General features: G+C 39.2%; 1 protein-coding gene across 1 annotated transcript in view; it reads left to right on the top strand.

The window, feature by feature from the left end:
* The window catches only part of LOC131540717 (cytosolic phospholipase A2 gamma-like), a 33187-nt gene extending 12436 nt beyond the window's left edge, over positions 1–20751 (top strand). The window contains exons 2-16 of the mRNA XM_058775906.1: positions 6179–6266; positions 6497–6522; positions 7566–7677; positions 7778–7920; positions 8005–8206; positions 14605–14710; positions 14790–14939; positions 15258–15323; positions 15417–15476; positions 16068–16193; positions 16420–16548; positions 17274–17357; positions 17439–17593; positions 20114–20282; positions 20360–20751. Coding sequence (XP_058631889.1) covers positions 6497–6522; positions 7566–7677; positions 7778–7920; positions 8005–8206; positions 14605–14710; positions 14790–14939; positions 15258–15323; positions 15417–15476; positions 16068–16193; positions 16420–16548; positions 17274–17357; positions 17439–17593; positions 20114–20282; positions 20360–20523 — 1692 coding nt within the window. The 5' untranslated portion in view covers positions 6179–6266 and the 3' untranslated portion in view covers positions 20524–20751. The remainder of the gene's footprint in view (positions 1–6178; positions 6267–6496; positions 6523–7565; positions 7678–7777; positions 7921–8004; positions 8207–14604; positions 14711–14789; positions 14940–15257; positions 15324–15416; positions 15477–16067; positions 16194–16419; positions 16549–17273; positions 17358–17438; positions 17594–20113; positions 20283–20359) is intronic.
* Positions 20752–21639: the final 888 nt, after the last annotated feature.

Here is a 21639-nt window from a genome sequence, read left to right as displayed (position 1 = left end):
TCTAGGCTCAGGGATATTTCAGAAGCTATCAATAAGCTGGATGAACAGTATGCCATCTCTCCTTGTCCTCGCTTATATAAAGAAAGAATAAGTCTTCAGTCTGAATATAATTTGCTGTCAACCTCACAGGAAGAGAAGAGGTTGTTAAAAACCCGGCATACATTTTATGAATTTGGGGATAAAGCCAGTAAATTACTGGCTTTTCAGTCTCGTCAATTAAATAATTCGAAGACAATAACTAATATTAAAGCCCCTTCTGGATCTATGGCATATTCTCTTCAGGATATTAATCAGAGCTTTGTCCATTTTTACTCTACCCTATACACCTCAGAGTATCCTAATGATCCTGCAATTTTAGACTCTTTTTTAAAAAAATGTGAGCTACCAACTATAAATCCTGACCTCAATTCTGGCCTGGGCAGACCTGTAGTTGTGTCAGAGGTCAATGCAGAGCAGTAAAGCTCCAGGACCGGACGGTTTCCCGATAGAGTTCTACAAGAAGTTCGCAACTTTGCTGGGCCCTCTTCTTGTGGCAGTTTATAATGAGTCCTTTGATACTGGTACTCTTCCCTTAACACTCACGCAGGCCTCTCTCTCCCTTTCACCAAAGGAAGGCAAGGATCCTACTCGTTGTGAATCATATAGGCCAATTTCGCTTCTGAATGTAGACTTTACAATTTTATCTAAAATTATTGCATTACGCCTAGAACTCATTCTCCCTACCATAATTTCAGATGACCAAACAGGATTTATTCGAGGTCGTAATCCTTTTAGTAATTTACGACGCCTATATAATGTAATGTATACAAATTCTCCCCCAGACGAGCAAGAAGCAGTAATATCTCTCGACGCTGAAAAGGTGTTCGATAGAGTAGAGTGGGAATACCTCTTTTACACACTTAAACAGTTTGGCTTTCCTGCAGACTTAATTTCATGGATTAAATTGTTATATGTTTCTCCGGTTGCCTCAGTGTGCACAAACAATGTATACTCAGAATTTTTCCCTTTACATCGGGGCACCAGGTAAGGATGCCCCCTTTCTCCATTGTTATTTGCTATATCAATTGAACCATTGGCTGCTGCGCTCCGTCAATCCTCTAACTTTAAAGGTATTATGCGGCATGGTACAGAGAATAAGATTTCATTATATGCAGATGATGTTTTGCTATATGTATCAAGCCCAGCCACATCAATACCTCAAATTATTTCATTATTAAAGGAGTTTGGCAAATTCTCTGGCTATAAGCTAAACTTGAATAAAAGTGAGTTTTTCCCGATCACTCCGACCTCCTATAGAGACTCTTCCTTTATCCCCTTTAGAATAGTTCGTGAGGGCTTCAAATACTTAGGTGTACAGGTCACCAGATCGTTTAATAATTTGTTTAAGGCCAATTTTTGTCCACTATTGGATCGATGTAAAAAAGACTTTGTGAAATGGTCCTCTTTACCCCTGTCTTTAGCAGGCCGTACTAACCTAATTAAGATGTCTGTTTTACCACGGTTTCAGTATTTATTTTCGAATATACCCATTTTTATTAGGAAGAATTTTTTTACTAAGCTGGATAGTCTAATTACCTCCTTCTTGTGGGGGAATAAGACCCCTTGGATTAGGAAGACTTTTTTTACAGAGATTAAATTGTCAGGGAGGGATGGTTCTACCTAATTTTTTAATTTATTACTGGGCAAGTAACATTCAGAAGATAATCTACTGGTTATCTAGTGTAGATCCCCAAAATACCCCTTTGTGGGTGCAAGGGGAACAATCATGTACTAATGTCAAACTTAGTTCCCTAGTTTGTTCTTCGCTTCCTCTGTTGTGAAAGAATTATATCTCCTCCCCTAATCCTGTATTGACTCACACCTTAAAAATTTGGGCCCAATTTAGAAGACATTTTGGTCTACAATCAGCTTCCATTTTGGGTCCTATTGTCTCTAACAGTTTATTCCCACCATCTTACATGGATTCAGCTTTTTGCATATGGGAGGAGAGGGGGATTAGGCTTCTAAAAGATTTATATCTAGATAATACTTTCTGCTCTTTTGAAGAGCTTGTACGTAATTTTGCTTTACCTAGATCTCAATTTTTTAGATATTTGCAGATTAGGAGTCTCATTAAGAAGGTCTTTGTCTCCTTCCCAGAAATCCCCCCTACATCACCTATTGAGAATTTGCTTGATTTGAACCCACATGGCAGGGGACTAATCTCAAGCATATACTCTATTATAACATCTATAGATCCACAGAACCTGGATTATATTCGTAAAGCCTGGCAAAATGATTTGGGCACAGAATTTACAGATGTAGAATGGGAAGATGCTTTAAATCAGGTGCATTCCTCCTCGCCCTGTGCGAGACATGGCTTAGTTCAATTTAAGGTTCTCCATAGGCTTCATTTCACTAACTTTAAACTAGCCAAGATTTACCAAAATATTAGCCCTGTATGCGGTAGGTGCTCACAATCCCCTGCTACTACTGCTCATATGTTCTGGTTGTGTCCCGAGCTAGAGGAGTTTTGGAAGAAGATTTTTGAATCATATAAACAGATATATGGCATCCCGATTGACCCTGATCCCTTGATGGGCATTTTTGGTGTGGTGCCTGAGGCTATAGATCTCAGGAAAGATATCCATTCTGTTATTGCCTTCACTACACTACTAGCAAGGCGTTTAATATTATTTAAGTGGAAAAGGGCGGACCCCCCAACTCATGGTAGCTGGATAAAAGAAGTAATGTCTTATATTCAGTTGGAAAAGATTAAATACATGATTCGAGGTTCGAAATGTAAGTTCCTAGACAATTGGTCTCCCTTTATTAAATACTTTGAAGAGCTCCCTGGCCTTTAGGATGGAGTAGCCAGTCTCAACCTCCACCTCTTTTCTTATATCTTTTTTCCATATCTTGTTTTATTTATTTATTTCCTTTCCTTTTTCTTTTCTAAAGGTCACCTATTTATTTAATATATTTAGGTTTGAGTATATATGTATGCATGTATATCTGCCTCTGTTACCAGTAATTTTAGTTCCTTTACTATGTTATCTAGACAGGTATGCTGAAAGTGTGTACTTAAATTTATGTAATTATTTATTTATTTATTTCTTAATGAAGATGTACCTCTTCTGCAATTTGTTTTATTTATTATTATTATTTATTTATTTTTGTTTTTATTAATTTCTTTATTTATCTTTGGATGTTGTCAGGCCTTTCGCGTTAAATGATATCATATGGACTGAACAAGCATGGGACACTTTATTTGTATTAAAAAAATTTAAAATTTATTTATTTTTGTTTTTTTATTTTTTCACTGTAAACTCTGAAAATTCTGGAATGTTTTTGACTCAAGATTATCTGCCTTTTTTTTTTTTTTTCCCAAGACCGTGGTTGTGGGATGGAGGAGAGTACTGTTTAAATTATAATGTAAAAACGCAAACAAAATATAAAAAAAAAAAAAAAAAAAAAAAAGGAGTCCTGATGGGAGTGATGAGTCCAAACAGGTGCGTGCAGTTAATACTCGGGTGACGGTGTGCGCTGTGGTGGTGGATGAGCCTGGCCGATCTGTGACAGCATGAAGCAAGCTGTAATAAGAGAACATTACCACACAATCATAAAGTGAAAGTGTAAGGAGATAAAGTGTGTTATTATAATGACATTCCTGGAGAGACTGTGAGAGCAATGCTGTAGACAGAAATAACTCTGTTGCAACATGCAGAAATAAACATACAGTGAGGAAAATAAGTATTTGAACACCCTGCTATTTTGCAAGTTCTCCCACTTAGAAATCATGGAGAGGTCTGAAATTGTCATCGTAGGTACATGTCCACTGTGAGAGACATAATCTAAAAAAAAAAATCCAGAAATCACAATGTATGATTTTTTAACTATTTATTTGTATGATACAGCTGCAAATAAGTATTTGAACACCTGAGAAAATCAATGTTAATATTTGGTACAGTAGCCTTTGTTTGCAATTACAGAGGTCAAATGTTTCCTGTAGTTTTTCACCAGGTTTGCACACACTGCAGGAGGGATTTTGGCCCACTCCTCCACACAGATCTTCTCTAGATCAGTCAGGTTTCTGGCCTGTCGCTGAGAAACACGGAGTTTGAGCTCCCTCCAAAGATTCTCTATTGGGTTTAGGTCTGGAGACTGGCTAGGCCACGCCAGAACCTTGATATGCTTCTTACAGAGCCACTCCTTGGTTATCCTGGCTGTGTGCTTGGTCATTGTCATGTTGGAAGACCCAGCCTCGACCCATCTTCAATGCTCTAACTGAGGGAAGGAGGTTGTTCCCCAAAATCTCGCAATACATGGCCCCGGTCATCCTCTCCTTAATACAGTGCAGTCGCCCTGTCCCATGTGCAGAAAAACACCCCAAAGCATGATGCTACCACCCCATGCTTCACAGTAGGGATGGTGTTCTTGGGATGGTACTCATCATTCTTCTTCCTCCAAACACGTTTAGTGGAATTATGACCAAAAAGTTCTATTTTGGTCTCATCTGACCACATGACTTTCTCCCATGAGTCCTCTGGATCATCCAAATGGTCATTGGCAAACTTAAGTCGGGCCTGGACATGTGCTGGTTTAAGCAGGGGAACCTTCCGTGCCATGCATGATTTCAAACCATGACGTCTTAGTGTATTACCAACAGTAACCTTGGAAACGGTGGTCCCAGCTCTTTTCAGGTCATTGACCAGCTCCTCCCGTGTAGTTCTGGGCTGATTTCTCACCTTTCTTAGGATCATTGAGACCCCACGAGGTGAGATCTTGCATGGAGCCCCAGTCCGAGGGAGATTGACAGTCATGTTTAGCTTCTTCCATTTTCTAATGATTGCTCCAACAGTGGACCTTTTTCCACCAAGCTGCTTGGCAATTTCCCCGTAGCCCTTTCCAGCCTTGTGGAGGTGTACAATTTTGTCTCTAGTGTCTTTGGACAGCTCTTTGGTCTTGGCCATGTTAGTAGTTGGATTCTTACTAATTGTATGGGGTGGACAGGTGTCTTTATGCAGCTAACGACCTCAAACAGGTGCATCTAATTTAGGATAATAAATGGAGTGGAGGTGGACATTTTAAAGGCAGACTAACAGGTCTTTGAGGGTCAGAATTCTAGCTGATAGACAGGTGTTCAAATACTTATTTGCAGCTGTATCATACAAATAAATAGTTAAAAAATCATACATTGTGATTTCTGGATTTTTTTTTTTAGATTATGTCTCTCACAGTGGACATGCACCTACGATGACAATTTCAGACCCCTCCATGATTTCTAAGTGGGAGAACTTGCAAAATAGCAGGGTGTTCAAATACTTATTTTCCTCACTGTATATCATAGGCTGGATTTGACTGATGTTGCAACAAAATGTGTTACACTCACACTGTATCATTGAGAGTTTTTCTTAACATTTTAAATTAGATTTTATTCTTATATTGTCCATTTGTTTAGTAAAAGTTTTATAATGTAATGTTTCATATTTCAGTTTTAGTTTGGTACTTTTGTATTAGTATTAAAATATATTAAAATAAATGTTGCCACAGCTAAAATGAGAAATAAATAAGATTTCCCCCCAGATAATTTACATTTCAAGTAATTTGTTTTAAATTATAGTTTTAGTATAATAACCCTCTGCCAGATTAAAAAATCTCCTTATTTAAGAAGTTTCAAAATTCTTACATTTTTTATATTCACATTGTACATTCATGCACCAAAAAGCATATCAATCATCTTCACATAATTTGTTTATTTTACTCTTTGTTCAGACTATCATGGTTTTAAACATGCAATAACAGCATATTTTTATGATGGACTTTTTAAAACTGAAAGTCTGAAAGAAATGTAAAACAATAAAATCGAGACATAAATGTGTAAAATAACTGAAAAAAAGGCATAAAGGCATGTTCCAAGAGAACAAGCTTTAATATGACCTGAAGACAAAAGCTAAAATCTGTTCATAAATCAAAGTTAAACTCTGGGAAATAAAAGTTGTTGTACTGTAAATTATAATGTGCAGTCTTGAATGTAAAAGAAACACAATCATAGATAAAATATGATTTAATCTGTGCAAGCCTAACCTGTTTAACAATTATCAACAAGTCCCCACATGAATTTTCTCCTCCCCCGGTCCAGTTATCAGTTTTCTGTTTTTCTTTCATGTTCACCACATTCACCCCCGTGAGGATCCAGAATTTAAAACATCTTTCGCCTGATCCGAGACACAACGGCTGCTGTTGTTATTGCTGAAACTCAGGATTTTCAAGACTACACAAAAACGGTGAGTGTATGATTTAAAGCTTTTAAAACAGGGCAGCTAAATGTCAGTATATTTATAGTGACAATGATAGTATGAATGAATTTAACTCTAAAAAATTCAAACTTGGCCAATATCACCTGCAAACTAGAGACCATGTAGACTATATTAAAAAAAAGACATTTGAGGTATGACTTGTGTAATTCTTTAAGAATTAATTTTTCAATTAATGATTTAATCTTCTTGTTTTACAGATGAGTGCATCCAAACTTCAAGAAAGGTTTGTAATCCTGCTAAGATTTCAAGAACGATGGAAGCTGTGCACTTTAGATACAGCCAAACACTGTACTGCATTACTTACATAAATAATGTCTATTACAAACTTTATCATTCTGTGAATAGCTTCATAATAAACTTTACTTAGTTGTATTGAAATCTAAAATAAAAAGTATATTACACAGCACAAGGCCATAACCATGTCTTGAATGGTTTATTTACATGAATTAAATAAATAAAGATTTAAATGGATTTATGGTAATAAAGAAAAAGAACAAGAGACAGAAAAAACAGGGATTAGTAAGTTTTTTTTTTTTAAATATGCATATCAATCTTATTTATATGCCTAATATGTTCTTGTCTCACATTCAGAACACATGAATCACCTAAATGCCAGACTATATTTTCAACTAAAACAGCAAAATTTTACAAACAAACAAACAAACAATAAATTAATTAAAAAATAAAAAAGTTCAGTAGTTCCTATTACTGGATATTCCATAAAACTATGGAAGCTTGTTTCTGCCACTGAATAAAAAATGATAAAGGTAATTGCGAATTTTTATCTCACACTTGTGTTTTTCTCAGAATTGTGAGATAAAAACCTCTGACATTTTTGACATAAATTCTTAAATTCTTTCCCCTCACAGTTGCAAGTTTATATCTCGCAATTCTGACTTTTTTTCTCAGAACTGTGCGATATAAACTCACAATTCTGACTTTTTTTCTCTCAGAATTGCAAGCTACAACATCAGAATTGCAAGATATAAACTTGCAATTGTGAGAAATAAAGTCAAAATTGCAAGTTTATATCTCGTATCCATTCAAAATTCTGACTTTTTTCTTAGAATTGCAAAATATAGTCCAATTCTGAGAAAAAGTAAAAATTGTGAGGTAATAAGTCGCAATTACCTTAAAAAAGAATCATTATTAAGGGGGGAGGGGGTTTGCCACCCAGTGTCTAGAGTTTATGGCCCTGAAATAGCAGTATGAGATGTTAAATTCAGCACTGATCCGTCTGTTTGTCTGTCTTTGTGGCCAATGCAGTGGTGAGGTGAGAATCGCACACTCTCTACATAAGAAAGAGGAGGAGTTTGTAGTCAGAAGGAGAGAAATGGTTTTTCAAAGCCTGCAGAAACTCCAGATACACTGCAGTCAGGTCAAACATCTTATACTTTATATATCTGCCATTCCTTCTTGAAATGACCAACAAATGGTGTTGTAGTTGATTAATGCAAAATCAAGCTTGTGCATTTCAGACAGAAGTGCCGAACATTGCGTTACTGGGTTCTGGAGGAGGACAAAGAGCCATGGTGGGTTTGCTGGGATCCCTGGTTCAGCTTGATAAAGCAGGTCTTCTGGACTGCATCCTTTATCTGAGCGGAGTCTCTGGATCCACCTGGTACGAACCCTGAGAAACAACAAACACACAGAGATCGAATTGAGTTGAATGTCAAAAATGAAAGCAGTATGTTCTTCTCTGAAGGTGTATGGCCTCCTTATACCAAGAACCAGACTGGTCCACCAAACTAGAGACCGTGAAAGACAAAATCATAGAGAGACTCAGTGGATCAGGTGTCAGATGGACAGACGCATTGGCCAAACTGAAGAAATATTACAATGGGAAAGACTTCTTCAGCTTGACTGACGTCTGGGCAGTGATAGTAGTCACAAAATTTGTGAAAGAGGTCAGTAAGTATTCATAACACAACCCTGCATGATCTACAGTTGCCACAGTCAATCTTAAAGTGCTGTATTTTTAATAAATCATGGGATAGCCTACCAAGGAACTTCAGGCACATATAAACACATACTGCAACATTCTTCTGATCAAAAACTACAGCAAATCTACCTGCTATAGACCTTCCTAAAAGAACCATTTTGAGGAACATTTAAAAAATCTTTTTCGACTATAAAGGACCTTTTCTGCATTTGAAAGATTCCATGGATTTTCAAGCTTCTTCATAGAACCATTGACGCCAATAAAGAACTTTTATTTTTAAGAGTGAAATGGAAATAAACAACATTTTAGGACTTATATAATAAATAATGTATGATAACAATACAGTTTGACTCTTCATTATCCCACTCATTACACATCTACCTGCCAATGGGTTTGGGTTCATAAAATTGGGTTGAAATATTTTTAGGTCATTAAGCACAAAGCTTTCCATGAAGAGAAACAGTTTGGAGCTAGAGGTTTGCAAGACGAATTAATAACTTGAAATAAGTACAGTCACACTGTTACGGAAGTACACCCGGACACAAGAGGAAGGTTGAGGGTAATTTATTCAAGCACTTCAAATATTCAGGAGTTAGCAGGTGAGTAAAAGAGACAATGAATCCTTGGAGGTATCTTTAAAGAGAGTGATACTTGGGGTTTGCTTTGCAGGAGAATGGATGAGGATCAGCACCGGAGATCCAGGACTTGGAGGACCAGGAGACGGGGGAGGACGCAGACGAGGAGAACACTTCTAGGGAGGAACACAGGAGGCAAGTAAATGGGTAGATGCTTTTCAGGAGATTGCAATGTACAGGTAGGAGTCCTATATGCATTAATGAGACCGAACACTGAAGTGAGGTGCTGAGGATGCTTAAGTAGTGCGTGTGGTGATGAGTAAATGGATTGCAGGTGTGTTCAGTAGTCAGGTGATGAAGTACGGTGGTATTGGCTGGGGTTTGGTTCCGGTTGTTCTGTGTCAGTACCCCCCTTCACGGCCCGCTCCTGAGGGCCGAGGACCCCGACGTCGTGGTGGTCGGCCTCATCCTCGGGGTACGGGGCATCCAGGATGTAATGCATGGAAGGTATCTAACATGGTGGGATCAAGGATATCATTTCTGGGTACCCAAGAACGTTCTTCAGGGCCATAACCCTCCCAGTCCACCAAGTATTCTAGGATACCACCATGGCGTCGGGAGTCCAAGATGTCCTTGACCTTGTAGGACGTTCCGTCTTCTAGGATCAGTGGAAGGGGGGGTTCCTCAGCCTGATCTGGATCTGTGGAGACAGGGATGGAAGGATGGTGAGGTTTGAGGAGTGACACATGAAAGGTGGGGTGAATTCTATAGTGAGGCGGTAGTTCCAGCTGGTAAGTGACCAGGTTGATCTGCTTCGTGATGGTAAAGGGGCCAATGTATCTGGGACTAAGCTTTTTACAGGGCATGCACATTCGGATGTCCCTTGTTGACAGCCAGACCTTTTGACCAAGTTGGTAGGGAGGAGCGGTGGATCTTCTACGGTCAGCTGTCAACTTGCGTTGCCGCAACGATCTCTGTAGCTGATGGTGGGCTGCGTCTCAGACCCTCTCACTCTCCTGGAACCAGTAATCGACTGATGGTACATTGGATGGGTCGCCAGACCATGGGAATAGAGAGGGCTGATAGCCGAGTACGCACTGAAAAGTGGTGAGTCCAGTAGATGATTGACAAAGGGAATTTTGGGCATACTCGGCCCAGCCCAGGAACTGGTTCCAGGAGTTCTGGTGGCCATAACAGAAGGTTCTCAGGAAGCGACCAATTTCCTGGATCTTTCTCTCCTTCTGCCCGGTCGATTGTGGGTGGTATCCTGAGGAGAGACTGACTGACACACCTAGGAGGGTGAAGAATGCTTTCCACACTCGGGAGATAAATTGAGGTCCTCGGTCCGAGACAATGTCCTCTGGGACTTGGTTGAATAAGAGTTCTGCTGTCTCCATAGCTGTGGGAAGTCCCTTGAGGGGAATGAGACGACAGGCCTTTGAAAATCTGTCCACTATGACAAGAATGCATGTGTTATTATCAGAGGGTGGAAGATCGGTGATGAAGTCCACTCCTAGGTGTGACCAGGGGAGATTAGGAACGGGCAGCGGGAAGAGCTTACCAGATGGTGGATGGCGTGGGCTCTTGGAAATGGCGCAGTCAGTACATCCCTGGATGAACCTTCGTACGTCTCGGGCCATGTTGGGCCACCAGAAGCAATCTTTCAATAGCGAGAGGGTTGCATTGGCCCCTGGATGGCCAGTGCCCAATGATGTGTGAACTGAAAGGATGAGGGGAGTATGTTGTGTTCTGGTGACGTACTGCAGTACTGGGGGACTGCCCGGCGGATTGTCGTTGGAGACATTGGAGGAGGATACGGAATCTGGTGACCATTGGATGGGACTTACAATCATCTTCTGGAGTAGAATCGTCTCGGGTTGATCATTGTTTTCCTCTGGGGCTTGGATACGTGATGGGGCATCTGCTTTGACATTCTTGGAGCCTGGACGGTATGTGATGGAGAAGTGGAAGCGGGTGAAAAACAGAGCCCACCTGGCTTGGTGTGGGTTAAGTCTCTTTGCTTCTCGAAGGTACTCTAGATTCTTATGGTCGGTCAGAATGGTGAAGGGGTGTTGGTGACACCCTCCAACCAATGTCTCCACTCCTCCAAGGCTAGTTTTATGGCCAAAAGTTCCCGGTTACCTATATCGTAATTCTGTTCCGCCGGGCTGAGTTTACGGGAGAAGAAGGCACATGGATGGAGTCGGGCTGGTGTCCCCTGCTGCTGAGACAATATGGCTCCGATGCCTGTGGTGGAGGCGTCAACTTCAACAATGAAAGGTTTTGTGGGGTCAGGATGGATGAGGATTGGAGTGCTGATGAAGGCATTCTTGAGTTTTTGAAACGCTTCGGTGGCTGACGGTGACCAGGATAATGATTTGGGTTTGTCCTTCAAGAGGTTTGTGAGGGGGCTGGTTATGGTGCTGTACCCATGGATGAACCTTCTGTAGAAATTGGCAAACCCTAAGAAGCGTTGGAGTTCCTTGATAGTGGTAGGGATGGGTCAGTCCTTGATGGCAGTGACCTTCCCCTCGTCCATTTGGATGCCATGTTGGTCGATGTTATAACCAAGGAACTGCACTGAGGTCTGATGGAAAGAGCATTTTTCAGCTTTGAGGAAGAGGTGGTATTCTCTCAGGCGTTTCAGGACCTCCACAATGTGGTGGCGGTGTTCGGCCATGCTCCGGGAGTACACGAGGATGTCATCGATGTAGACCAACACAAACTTGTGAAGAAACTCCCGGAGAACCTCATGCATAAAATCTTGGAATACGGAGGGGGCGTTGACTAATCCATACGGCATCATGCAGTATTCGTAGTGGCCAGTAGGTGTCACAAAGGCAGTCTTCCACTCGTCCCCCTCACGTATTCGGATGAGGTTGTAAGCACTGTGGAGGTCCAACTTGGTGAAGACTTTGGCTCTGCGGAGATGTTCTAATGCCGCTGGGACGAGGGGGAAGAGGATAGCGGAACTTGACCGTTATCTTGTTTAATGCCCGATAATCAATACAAGGTCTCAGACCACCGTCCTTCTTGGCCACGAAGAAGAAACTCGACACAGCAGGGGACGTAGAAGGGCGGATGTAGCCATGTTGGAGAGCCTCTTCAATATATTCCTCCATGGCCTTCTGCTCAGGGATTGAGAGTGGGTATATCTTTCTGCGGGGCACTGACTCACCCGGAAGCAGATCTATGGCGCAGTCCCATGGCTGGTGCAGAGGTAGCTGGGAGGCTCTTTTCGGGCAGAACACGTCGCTGAAGGGGGCGTAACAGGAGGGGATGTCGATGGACTGTTTCTCAATGGGACTTTCAATGGAAGTGGTGCACAATGGTAGGTGTCTCGGGGTCTTGCTTGGAGGATGAGGTTTGTGAGGAAAGCAGTCAGGGAAACAACTCTCGCCCCACTTCAGGACTTCGCCAGAGCTCCACGAAAGGATGGGATTGTGTTGAACTAGCCACGGGCGCCCTAAGATGATATCTGCTGTGGAGTCCTCCAGAACCAACAGATGGATGTTTTCCTCATGCAGATGACCCACCCGAAGTTTGAGAGGTCCCACACATAGCCGGACGTTCTTACAGCTGAGCGGTTTTTCCAGTGATGGAGGTTACTTGGTAGGAGGTTTTGGAAACCGTAGTTTTGAGGTTGAACTGGCGAGTAAGGGTGCTGGAGATAAAGTTCCCTGATGAGCCAGAGTCGAGAAGGGCAGGTTGATCCTGAGACCTGGTTGATCCTCTATACAAGAATGGAGACGGTTGGCAACTCGGGTGGAAAGTTGAATAAATTGCTCTAGCCCAATGCTGTCGTCAAAAGCAGCGAGATGTAACCGCAGATTAGGTTCTAAACCTTGTCGGAAAGTTGTCAGGAGAGAGCGTTCATTCCAACCGCTGGTGGCAGCTAGGGTTCTGAATTTCAGGGTATATTCGTTTATTGACATTGAACCTTTTTGAAGTCGATAGAGTTGCTCACCAATGGAGGAGTTTCCTGCAGGAATTCCGAATACTTCGCAGAAATGAGTGATGAAGTGGTCCAGGGATTGTGTAACACAGCCAGCTTGAGACCAGATGGTTTCGGCCCACTGGAGAGCTTGTCCTGTTAACAGTGAAATGATGAATTCGATTTTAGCTCTTTCTGTGGGATATAACTGCGGTTGCATCTCCAGCGCCAATGAGCACTGTAGCAGAAACCCATTGCAATCCTCCACCCGACCAGAGTAGGGCGCCAGTTTGGCCATGGGACTGGCAATCACATGTGTTGATGGAGAAGTGGTACTTGCGGTGACAGAAGTGGTGGTGGCAGCACTGGTGGTGACAGAGTTGGTGGCGGTTGAAGTGAGAATCTGTCGTAGATTATCCACGATCTCTTGAAACGGATCGGGATCGCTCATGCTTCTGGCAATCCTCTTCATTTAGAGGTCCGGTCTTCTGTTACGGAAGTACACCCGAACACAAGAGGAAGGTTGAGGGTAACTTATTCAAACACTTCAAATATTCAGGAATTAGCAGGTGAGTAAAAGAGACAATGAATCCTTAGAGGTATCTTTAAAGAGAGTGATACTTGGGGTTGCTTTGCAGGAGAATGGATGAGGATCAGCACCGGAGATCCAGGACTTGGAGGACCAGGAGACGGGGGAGGACGCAGATGAGGAGAGCACTTCTAGGGAGGAACACAGGAGGTAAGTAAATGGGTAGATGCTTTTCAGGAGATTGCAATGTACAGGTAGGAGTCCTATATGCATTAATGAGACCAGACACTGAAGTGAGGTGCTGAGGGTGCTTAAGTAGTGCGTGTGGTGATGAGTAAATGGATTGCAGGTGTGTGCTCAGTAATCAGGAGATGAAGTGTGCTGGTATTGGCTGGGGTGTGGTTCCGGTTGTTCTGTGTCACACACTTATTACACAGATTTTTAGGTAATCAAAAAGTAGTCCGTTTACATCACCTCAAAATGTGTAATGTAATGAATTATGTTACTTACTACAATTTTTATCATGTAATTTGGAATCAGAGTTGGCAGAGTGGAGAAGCAGACGCAATATATGTATTGTACTGATGGTAAATGTATTAAAAATAATGAAACTAAAATTGAGTCAAAAAGTAGCCTGATTACATTATCTAAAATGTGTGATGTAATGGATATTGTTACTAAACTAACATAACGTAATTATATAACAATTCAATTTACTTTCATAAATTGAATAAAAACATAAAAACGTTGTATATATAACTTCCCAAAAGTTATTAACAATGACCTCAGTGAGAGGGGTTAGGTGTCACTTCCAAGATGGTGGCAAGTCCTTTTAATTTTTCCTGTAGCCAAATTCCTCGACACGTCTGTGTGAAAAACTGAATGTCTCAAAGCTTTTTCTTTATGATGAAGTTACCAGAAGAACTGCTGACACAATGTAAAAAAAAAAAGAAAGTTGAGCCAACTTAAAATTTTAAGGCAACCAGCTTCAGCAGATTTTTGAGTTTTCTCAATTTATTTTTGTAGGAGATTTTTGAATTGTCTCAACTTTTTGTTGTATAAACTTAAAACAACAAGTTGAGAAAACTCAAAAATCTGCTGAAGCTGGTTGCCTTACAATTTTAAGTTGGCTCAACTTTTTTTAAAAATTTTTTATAGTGAGTTTTTAAAGTTCTTGCAGGAGCTTATTGGACTCTGTTTTGTAAGTTCCTCAGTGATGTTCATCTTCTGATGTTTCCACTAGTGTTGCGATCTGAAAAACGTCAAATGGAGCCTTGACTAACATGATAGATAGATACATAAATAAATCTATCTTCTATCTACAGATTGACGAACTCACACTCACAGATCAGTGGGACCATCTCAGTAAAGACCCGTTTCCCATCTACACAGTGATCGACAAGCAATGCAAACAGGAGGAGAAGAGAGGAGGTCTGTGCTGGTGTGTGTAAGAGAAAGAGTGTTATTGTGCTCATGTCAACTGTTATGTGGTTTTATTTTCTGTCTCCAGTCACAGCAGACCCCTGGTTTGAGATCAGTCCACATGAAGCAGGTTATTCCCTCACTGGAGCGTTTGTGGACACCTCCAGCTTCGGCAGCCAGTTTCACAAGGGCTCAAAGAAAAAACACCAGCCTGAAATGGACATGCTGTACCTGCAGGGTATCAAACTCTGTCACATGAGAGTTTATTAACATTTGTGATATCAACTTACACTGAACTTATGTGAACTTGTGCGTCAAAGCTAAAATATAAACATCATTACAGTTAGAAATGTTAAAAATAATTTAAAACAGTTTTAACAGCACATCGAAACTTCTCAATACATGATTTAAAGCAGAGATCATTTATGGTGAACAATTTAAGGGCTCAAATTTAACTTTCTTCCATTAGACTTATATTATACATTTTGTTTTAAAGGTGATATGTGTTTGTTTCATTCATTGAAAACACTGTAAAATGTAAATGTGTTTTCTGCAGCTATGTGTGGCAGCGCTTTAGCTGATGGAGAGGAGAATAAAAAAATCTTCTGGGAATACATAAAAGGTGCAGCTGCATTTAAAGATTCAGTTCTTCCTAAAGATGACTTTCATTTCATCACTATGTGAACTCTGATTACATTTGATCCCCCCCCCCCAGATTTCTTTAAACATTTAATACCTATAATAGAATTGGAGATGTTTGAGGAAAGCAGTAAAGGTAAAGCATTTCTTTGCATTTCTACTTTTATGTATTACAAAGTGTTCTATTACTAAGTTTCATCTTTTGTGTCTACTGATGTTCATGCTTCCCGCTGAAATGTCAAACTCTATAAAGGTGAAAAATAAAAGATGAGCTCTAATGATGATAATCTTTAATTTGGTTTTAAAGACTGTTAATAACCCATAACACTTATGTAACAATTCACAATAAAATTCTATTTGCAAATAAAAAAATACCGCTAAAGCATTAATTGGTCTTAGATCATTCTTACTGCAACATTTGCTGAAACATTATTCTAATAAAAAAATATTAACAGATGCAACTAAATTGACCTGAGCTAACAATGAAAAACTGTATTTTTACTAACTACCAAAGATTAATAAATATAAAGTGTTACTGAATAGATCATGAGAATGTCATCAAACTGATTTTAGCTTCAAATCAAAGGATTTGGACAATGTTGTGTGTCTGTTTGCTTGTGGGAAACCCCTGATATCTGAACATGATATATTTAGGGGTGGAAAGCACTTACATTCAAGACATTCTGCTGTGTGTTCATGTTTGTTCAATGTGTGTTTTCTTCAAAAGATCCAAATGACCCACCTATACACAAGTGTCTTCAGGTGCTCATGGATCTTGTGGATGTGAATCTTGCCATTTTGAATGACACTGATCCTTCTGATCTTGTTCAATCCATCAGAAAAACACTGAAAGGTGAGCTTTTCCTAAAGTCTGCTAGAATTCATTTAGAGAAGTCTATTGTCTATTATGTTGATATTGTGAAGGGTCGCCACAAATAAATCAATGTATGGGAAACACTGAGGCAACATGCAAAAACATCTGTTTTAGCCAACAAAAACTAATTAAAGGAAGACAGACAAACTAGAAATATACATTATTAATAATAGAACACAATAATGTTAATTTCCCTCATTTACAGAGCTCGGTGGAGGCAAATGTCAGCTGATTTTTCCAGGGGGAAAAAGTGATCTTGCTGAAAAACAAGTTGCAAAATCCACTGAGGATGTATGTGCTCATTTGAGTAATTTGTTTCATTCAGAGCTTTTTGGTAAGTTGAATTGTCTGTACAATTGATTTATATATTGTACTTCTTTTTTGATTTTCTAGCCAGATTAATGCATAAACCCAGAACTGCTTTACTCTAAGATTCGATAAAGCTTCCAATTCGCAAACAAAACAGGTTTTAACAGACAGAAAAACCTTTGCTTTAGACAACCAATTAAGTATGATTATGGCAATAAATAAATAAATAAATAATCATGATTATTTAAAGGGACAGTTACCCACAAATGAAAATCTGTCATCATTTATTCACCCTCATGCCATTCCAAACCCATAAGACGTTTGTTCATTCTCCAAGCACAAATGAAGATAATTTAATAATTAATAATTTAATAATGAAAGCTGAGAGATTTCTGTCTTTTTGTTTAAGGGGTCCTATTATGCTCTTTTACAAGGTCTTGATTTTGTTTTGGGGGTGTACAAGAACATGCTCTCATGCTTGGTGAATCGAAGGACCCCTTTAAAGTCTATTCACCAAGAACTTTGATGCTTTAAAACATTCATAAAGAATTGTAAAATAAACACACATTTGTCTCAATTATCATGTTTTCATAATCACTGAAAGCCTAAATTGAAACTAAAACTTGATTAATCACACAGCTCTTCTTTAAAGTCAACTGAAAAAAAAAAAAAAAAAAATACAGAATATAAAACAATATCAGAAACGTAGAACCATTTACTAAATTGAACAATTACTGTGCTGTATTTTAGTTGTTCAGATGCTGACACGCATTTTTATATGCATGGCTCGGTGGATCTGGGGCAGGAATTATAACTTCCTCCACAAAATGACAGGTGAGAACAGACCTGCTCTTAACTAGAAATTCAATGTGAATAATACAATAAACAAACTCATCTGATGATGTGATCCTTCAGATAAAAAAGTGCCTCCTACTCTTCTGAAAAGTAAGACGAGAGACTGTGAAGACGCCGGACTGTTGCTGAACTCACCCTACTTCTCAGTGCTGAGAGAAGAACGAAACATTGATCTCATCATTTCCCTGGATTTCAGTGATGGAGATCCTTTCACGGTATTACACACATTAATAAGACATCATACTCTAATAAAACTGCATCTGTTTATGTTTGCTGGCCAATGTATATATATATATACACAGGTGCATCTCAATCAATTAGAATGTCATGGAAAAGTTCATTTATTTCAGTAATTCAACTCAAATTGTGAAACTCATGTATTAAATAAATTCAATGTACACAGACTGAAGTAGTTTAAGTCTTTGGTTCTTTTAATTGTGATGATTTTGGCTCACATTTAACAAAAACCCACCTATATCTCAATAAATTAGAATATGGTGACGTGCCAATCAGCTAATCAACTCAAAACACCTGCAAAGGTTTCCTGAGCCTTCAAAATGGTCTCTCAGTTTGGTTCACTAGGCTACACAATCATGGGGAAGACTGCTGATCTGACAGTTGTACAGAAGACAATCATTGACACCCTTCACAAGGAGGGTAAGCCACAAACATTCATTGCCAAAGAAGCTGGCTGTTCACAGAGTGCTGTATCCAAGCATGTTAACAGAAAGTTGAGTGGAAGGAAAAGTGTGGAAGAAAAGATGCACAACCAACCGAGAGAACCGCAGCCTTATGAGGATTGTCAAGCAAAATCGATTCAAGAATTTGGGTGAACTTCACAAGGAATGGACTGAGGCTGGGGTCAAGGCATCAAGAGCCACCACACACAGACGTGTCGAGGAATTTGGCTACAGTTGTCGTATTCCTCTTGTTAAGTCACTCCTGAACCACAGACAACGTCAGAGGCGTCTTACCTGGGCTAAGGAGAAGAAGAACTGGACTGTTGCCCAGTGGTCCAAAGTCCTCTTTTCAGATGAGAGCAAGTTTTGTATTTCATTTGGAAACCAAGGTCCTAGAGTCTGGAGGAAAGATGGAGAAGCTCATAGCCCAAGCTGCTTGAAGTCCAGTGTTAAGTTTCCACAGTCTGTGATGATTTGGGGTGCAATGTCATCTGCTGGTGTTGGTCCATTGTGTTTTTTGAAAACCAAAGTCACTGCACCCGTTTACCAAGAAATTTTGGAGCACTTCATGCTTCCTTCTGCTGACAAGCTTTATGGAGATGCTGATTTCATTTTCCAGCAGGACTTGGCACCTGCCCACACTGCCAAAGGTACCAAAAGCTGGTTCAATGACCATGGTGTTGGTGTGCTTGACTGGCCAGCAAACTCACCAGACCTGAACCCCATAGAGAATCTATGGGGTATTGTCAAGAGGAAAATGAGAAACAAGAGACCAAAAAATGCAGATGAGCTGAAGGCCACTGTCAAAGAAACCTGGGCTTCCATACCACCTCAGTGCCACAAACTGATCACCTCCATGCCACGCCAAATTGAGGCAGTAATTAAAGCAAAAGGAGGCCCTACCAAGTATTGAGTACATTTACAGTAAATGAACATACTTTCAAGAAGACCAACAATTCACTAAAAATGTTTTTTTTTTTTTATTGGTCTTATGAAGTATTCTAATTTGTTGAGAGTGAATTGGTGGGTTTTTGTTAAATGTGAGCCAAAATCATCACAATTAAAAGAACCAAAGACTTAAACTACTTCAGTCTGTGTGCATTGAATTTATTTAATACACGAGTTTCACAATTTGAGTTGAATTACTGAAATAAATGAACTTTTCCATGACATTCTAATTTATTGAGATGCACCTGTATATAAAATGACTTTTAATTATTGATAATTTATTGATTCTCCCTAATTCTTCTTTCTTTTTCTTTTAAGGTTTCCTTTCCAAATATCTTATCTTGTCATACCATTTAGCTCTATATTCACCATATACTTTTGGCGTGTAATGACATTGTTGTTTTCATGCGTATTAATGTTTGTTAATGTAATGCAGGGATTCCTAAAAGTTTTTGTCAGCCAAACCCCTTTGACATGAAATATTTACTTGAAATAACCCAGAGGAAGTTAATATTTAAATAATTTATAAAGACATTCGCGTTCACAGTTCTCTGATGTCAGTTAATGGTTACACAGACATGAGGGTTTACAAAGTATTTTGTTTTGATGTGTTTTGTTTTAAAATAATTTATTTTTATTTTTCATTTTAATGACTGAACTGACTAGTAGCTTTTTATCAAGTCACAAACCCACTGCAGTTCTTACATTAAAGTAATTGCAGTTTAATGCAATTAAGGATGTTGATATCAAATAATGGAAAAAATGTTCTCTTAGCTTTTAAAAAAAAAAAAAAAATCAATATGGTACATTTAATTGAAAGTTTAAAATAAACTATAATTCTTAAGTAACCCACCACTGCTTAAAGCACTGATTATTTCAGTTGTATCTTTGTTCTTCTGCATTTATTTGTGCTATTGCTTGTAATTTGTTATTATATTATTACTGACTGTTTACTTGTCTTTAACATTATTAAAATACTAAAATTATTATTTTACTTTTAATTTTTTTTTTTTTCAATTTTTTAATGATTTCAGTAAATATTTAATTTGAAAGGACATGTTTTTCTAGCCCTTTTAATGAAGTTCTATTTCTGTGTTTCCACTGCAGACAGTGACTGAAACTTGCAAGCTGTGTGAGGAACTAAACATCCCTTTCCCTGAAGTCAACATTCCCAGTGAAGACCTGAAAAAACCAAAGGACTTCTATGTGTTCAAAGGCCAAAATAAAACTCCAACTGTGATTCACATCCCTCTGTTTAATTACGTCAACTGTGGAGGCAAGTTAAGATTGTTCAGCTGAATTAACCTAAAACATCAACTGTGGTCTAATGTAAGCGTGTTGCTGTTTCATCAGATGATATTAAGAGCTGGAGGAAAAGATATAAGACCTTTCAAGGTCCTTACAGCACTGAGATGATCACTGCTCTTATGAAGGTCTCTGGAAAAAACATCTCAAACAACAGAGAGAAACTGCTGGAGGAGATTCGAGCAGCCATTAAGCAGAAAAGACACAACTGATTATCAGTGAAGTGCAGTGCTCTGAAACGAGGTGGCAAAGTCCTTACTGTTTGCTTTAATGTTTTCTTTTTAATGTAATTTTTTTGATGTTTAACATTTTTTGTTTAATATGTTTCTGCATGTTTCAGTTTGTTCCTTCATGCTTGACTTTCATTAAGCAATAAACAGATAATCATTAATAAACAAATCAACCATACCACAGACGTGATTACAATCATTGTTGGAGAAAGTTACTTTTAAAAGTAATGCATTGCAATTTTGCGTTACTCCCTAAAAAGTAACTCATTACGTTAGTTACTTTTTATGGAAAGTAATGTGTTACGTTACTTTTGTGTTACTTTTGCGTTTTTAATAAAAAGGATGAGAATGCAGGAGAAGAACACTCTTCAGCAATAAAAAAAAAAAATGAAGCACATATGTTAGTTTATCTAAAGTTATTTTTGCTTATTAGTATTGATGAATTGGATCATCGAAGGTCAGCAGCAAAGACATTGGTTATTAAAATTAGATTAAAGGGTTACTCCACTTACCCCCACGTCGTTACAAACCCGTAAAAGCTTCGTTCGTCTTCGGGACACAATTTAAGATATTTTGGATGAAAACCGGGAGGTTTGTGACTGTCCCATTGACTGCCAAGTAATTAACACTGTCAAGGCCCAGAAAAGTATGAAAAGCATCGTCAGAATAGTCCATCTGCCATCAGTGGTTCAAACTGAATTTAATGAAGCGACGAGAATACATTTTCTACGCAAAGAAAACAAAACAACAACTTTATTCAACAATTCGTCTCCCCTGGTTCAGTGTAGCGCCATTTTGGAGAATATGCACTGGAAGCAAGCAGCGTATAATCTTCTGTGTCAGCCGCACACCGGATACGCAGTTTTCATTCAAATCAAAGCGTAAACAAACGTAGAAGACGTTTCCTTGTGGCGTGCCTGACACAGAAGAGCGTATGCTGCTTGCGTCCAGCGGATATTCTCCAAAATGGCACTACGCTGAACCAGAGGAGACGTGATTGTTAGATTGTTAACTAAATTAAATCAACATTTGTTGTGAGCATCCTTTGTGTTTAAAGCAGCTGTTGCCTTTGGTGCAGTTGAGCAGAGTTTCTCAGGA

Source organism: Onychostoma macrolepis, chromosome 05 (genome assembly GCF_012432095.1).
Source record: "Onychostoma macrolepis isolate SWU-2019 chromosome 05, ASM1243209v1, whole genome shotgun sequence".
NCBI classification, from domain to species: domain Eukaryota; kingdom Metazoa; phylum Chordata; class Actinopteri; order Cypriniformes; family Cyprinidae; genus Onychostoma; species Onychostoma macrolepis.
This window is presented reverse-complemented; position numbering and strand designations above follow the sequence as displayed.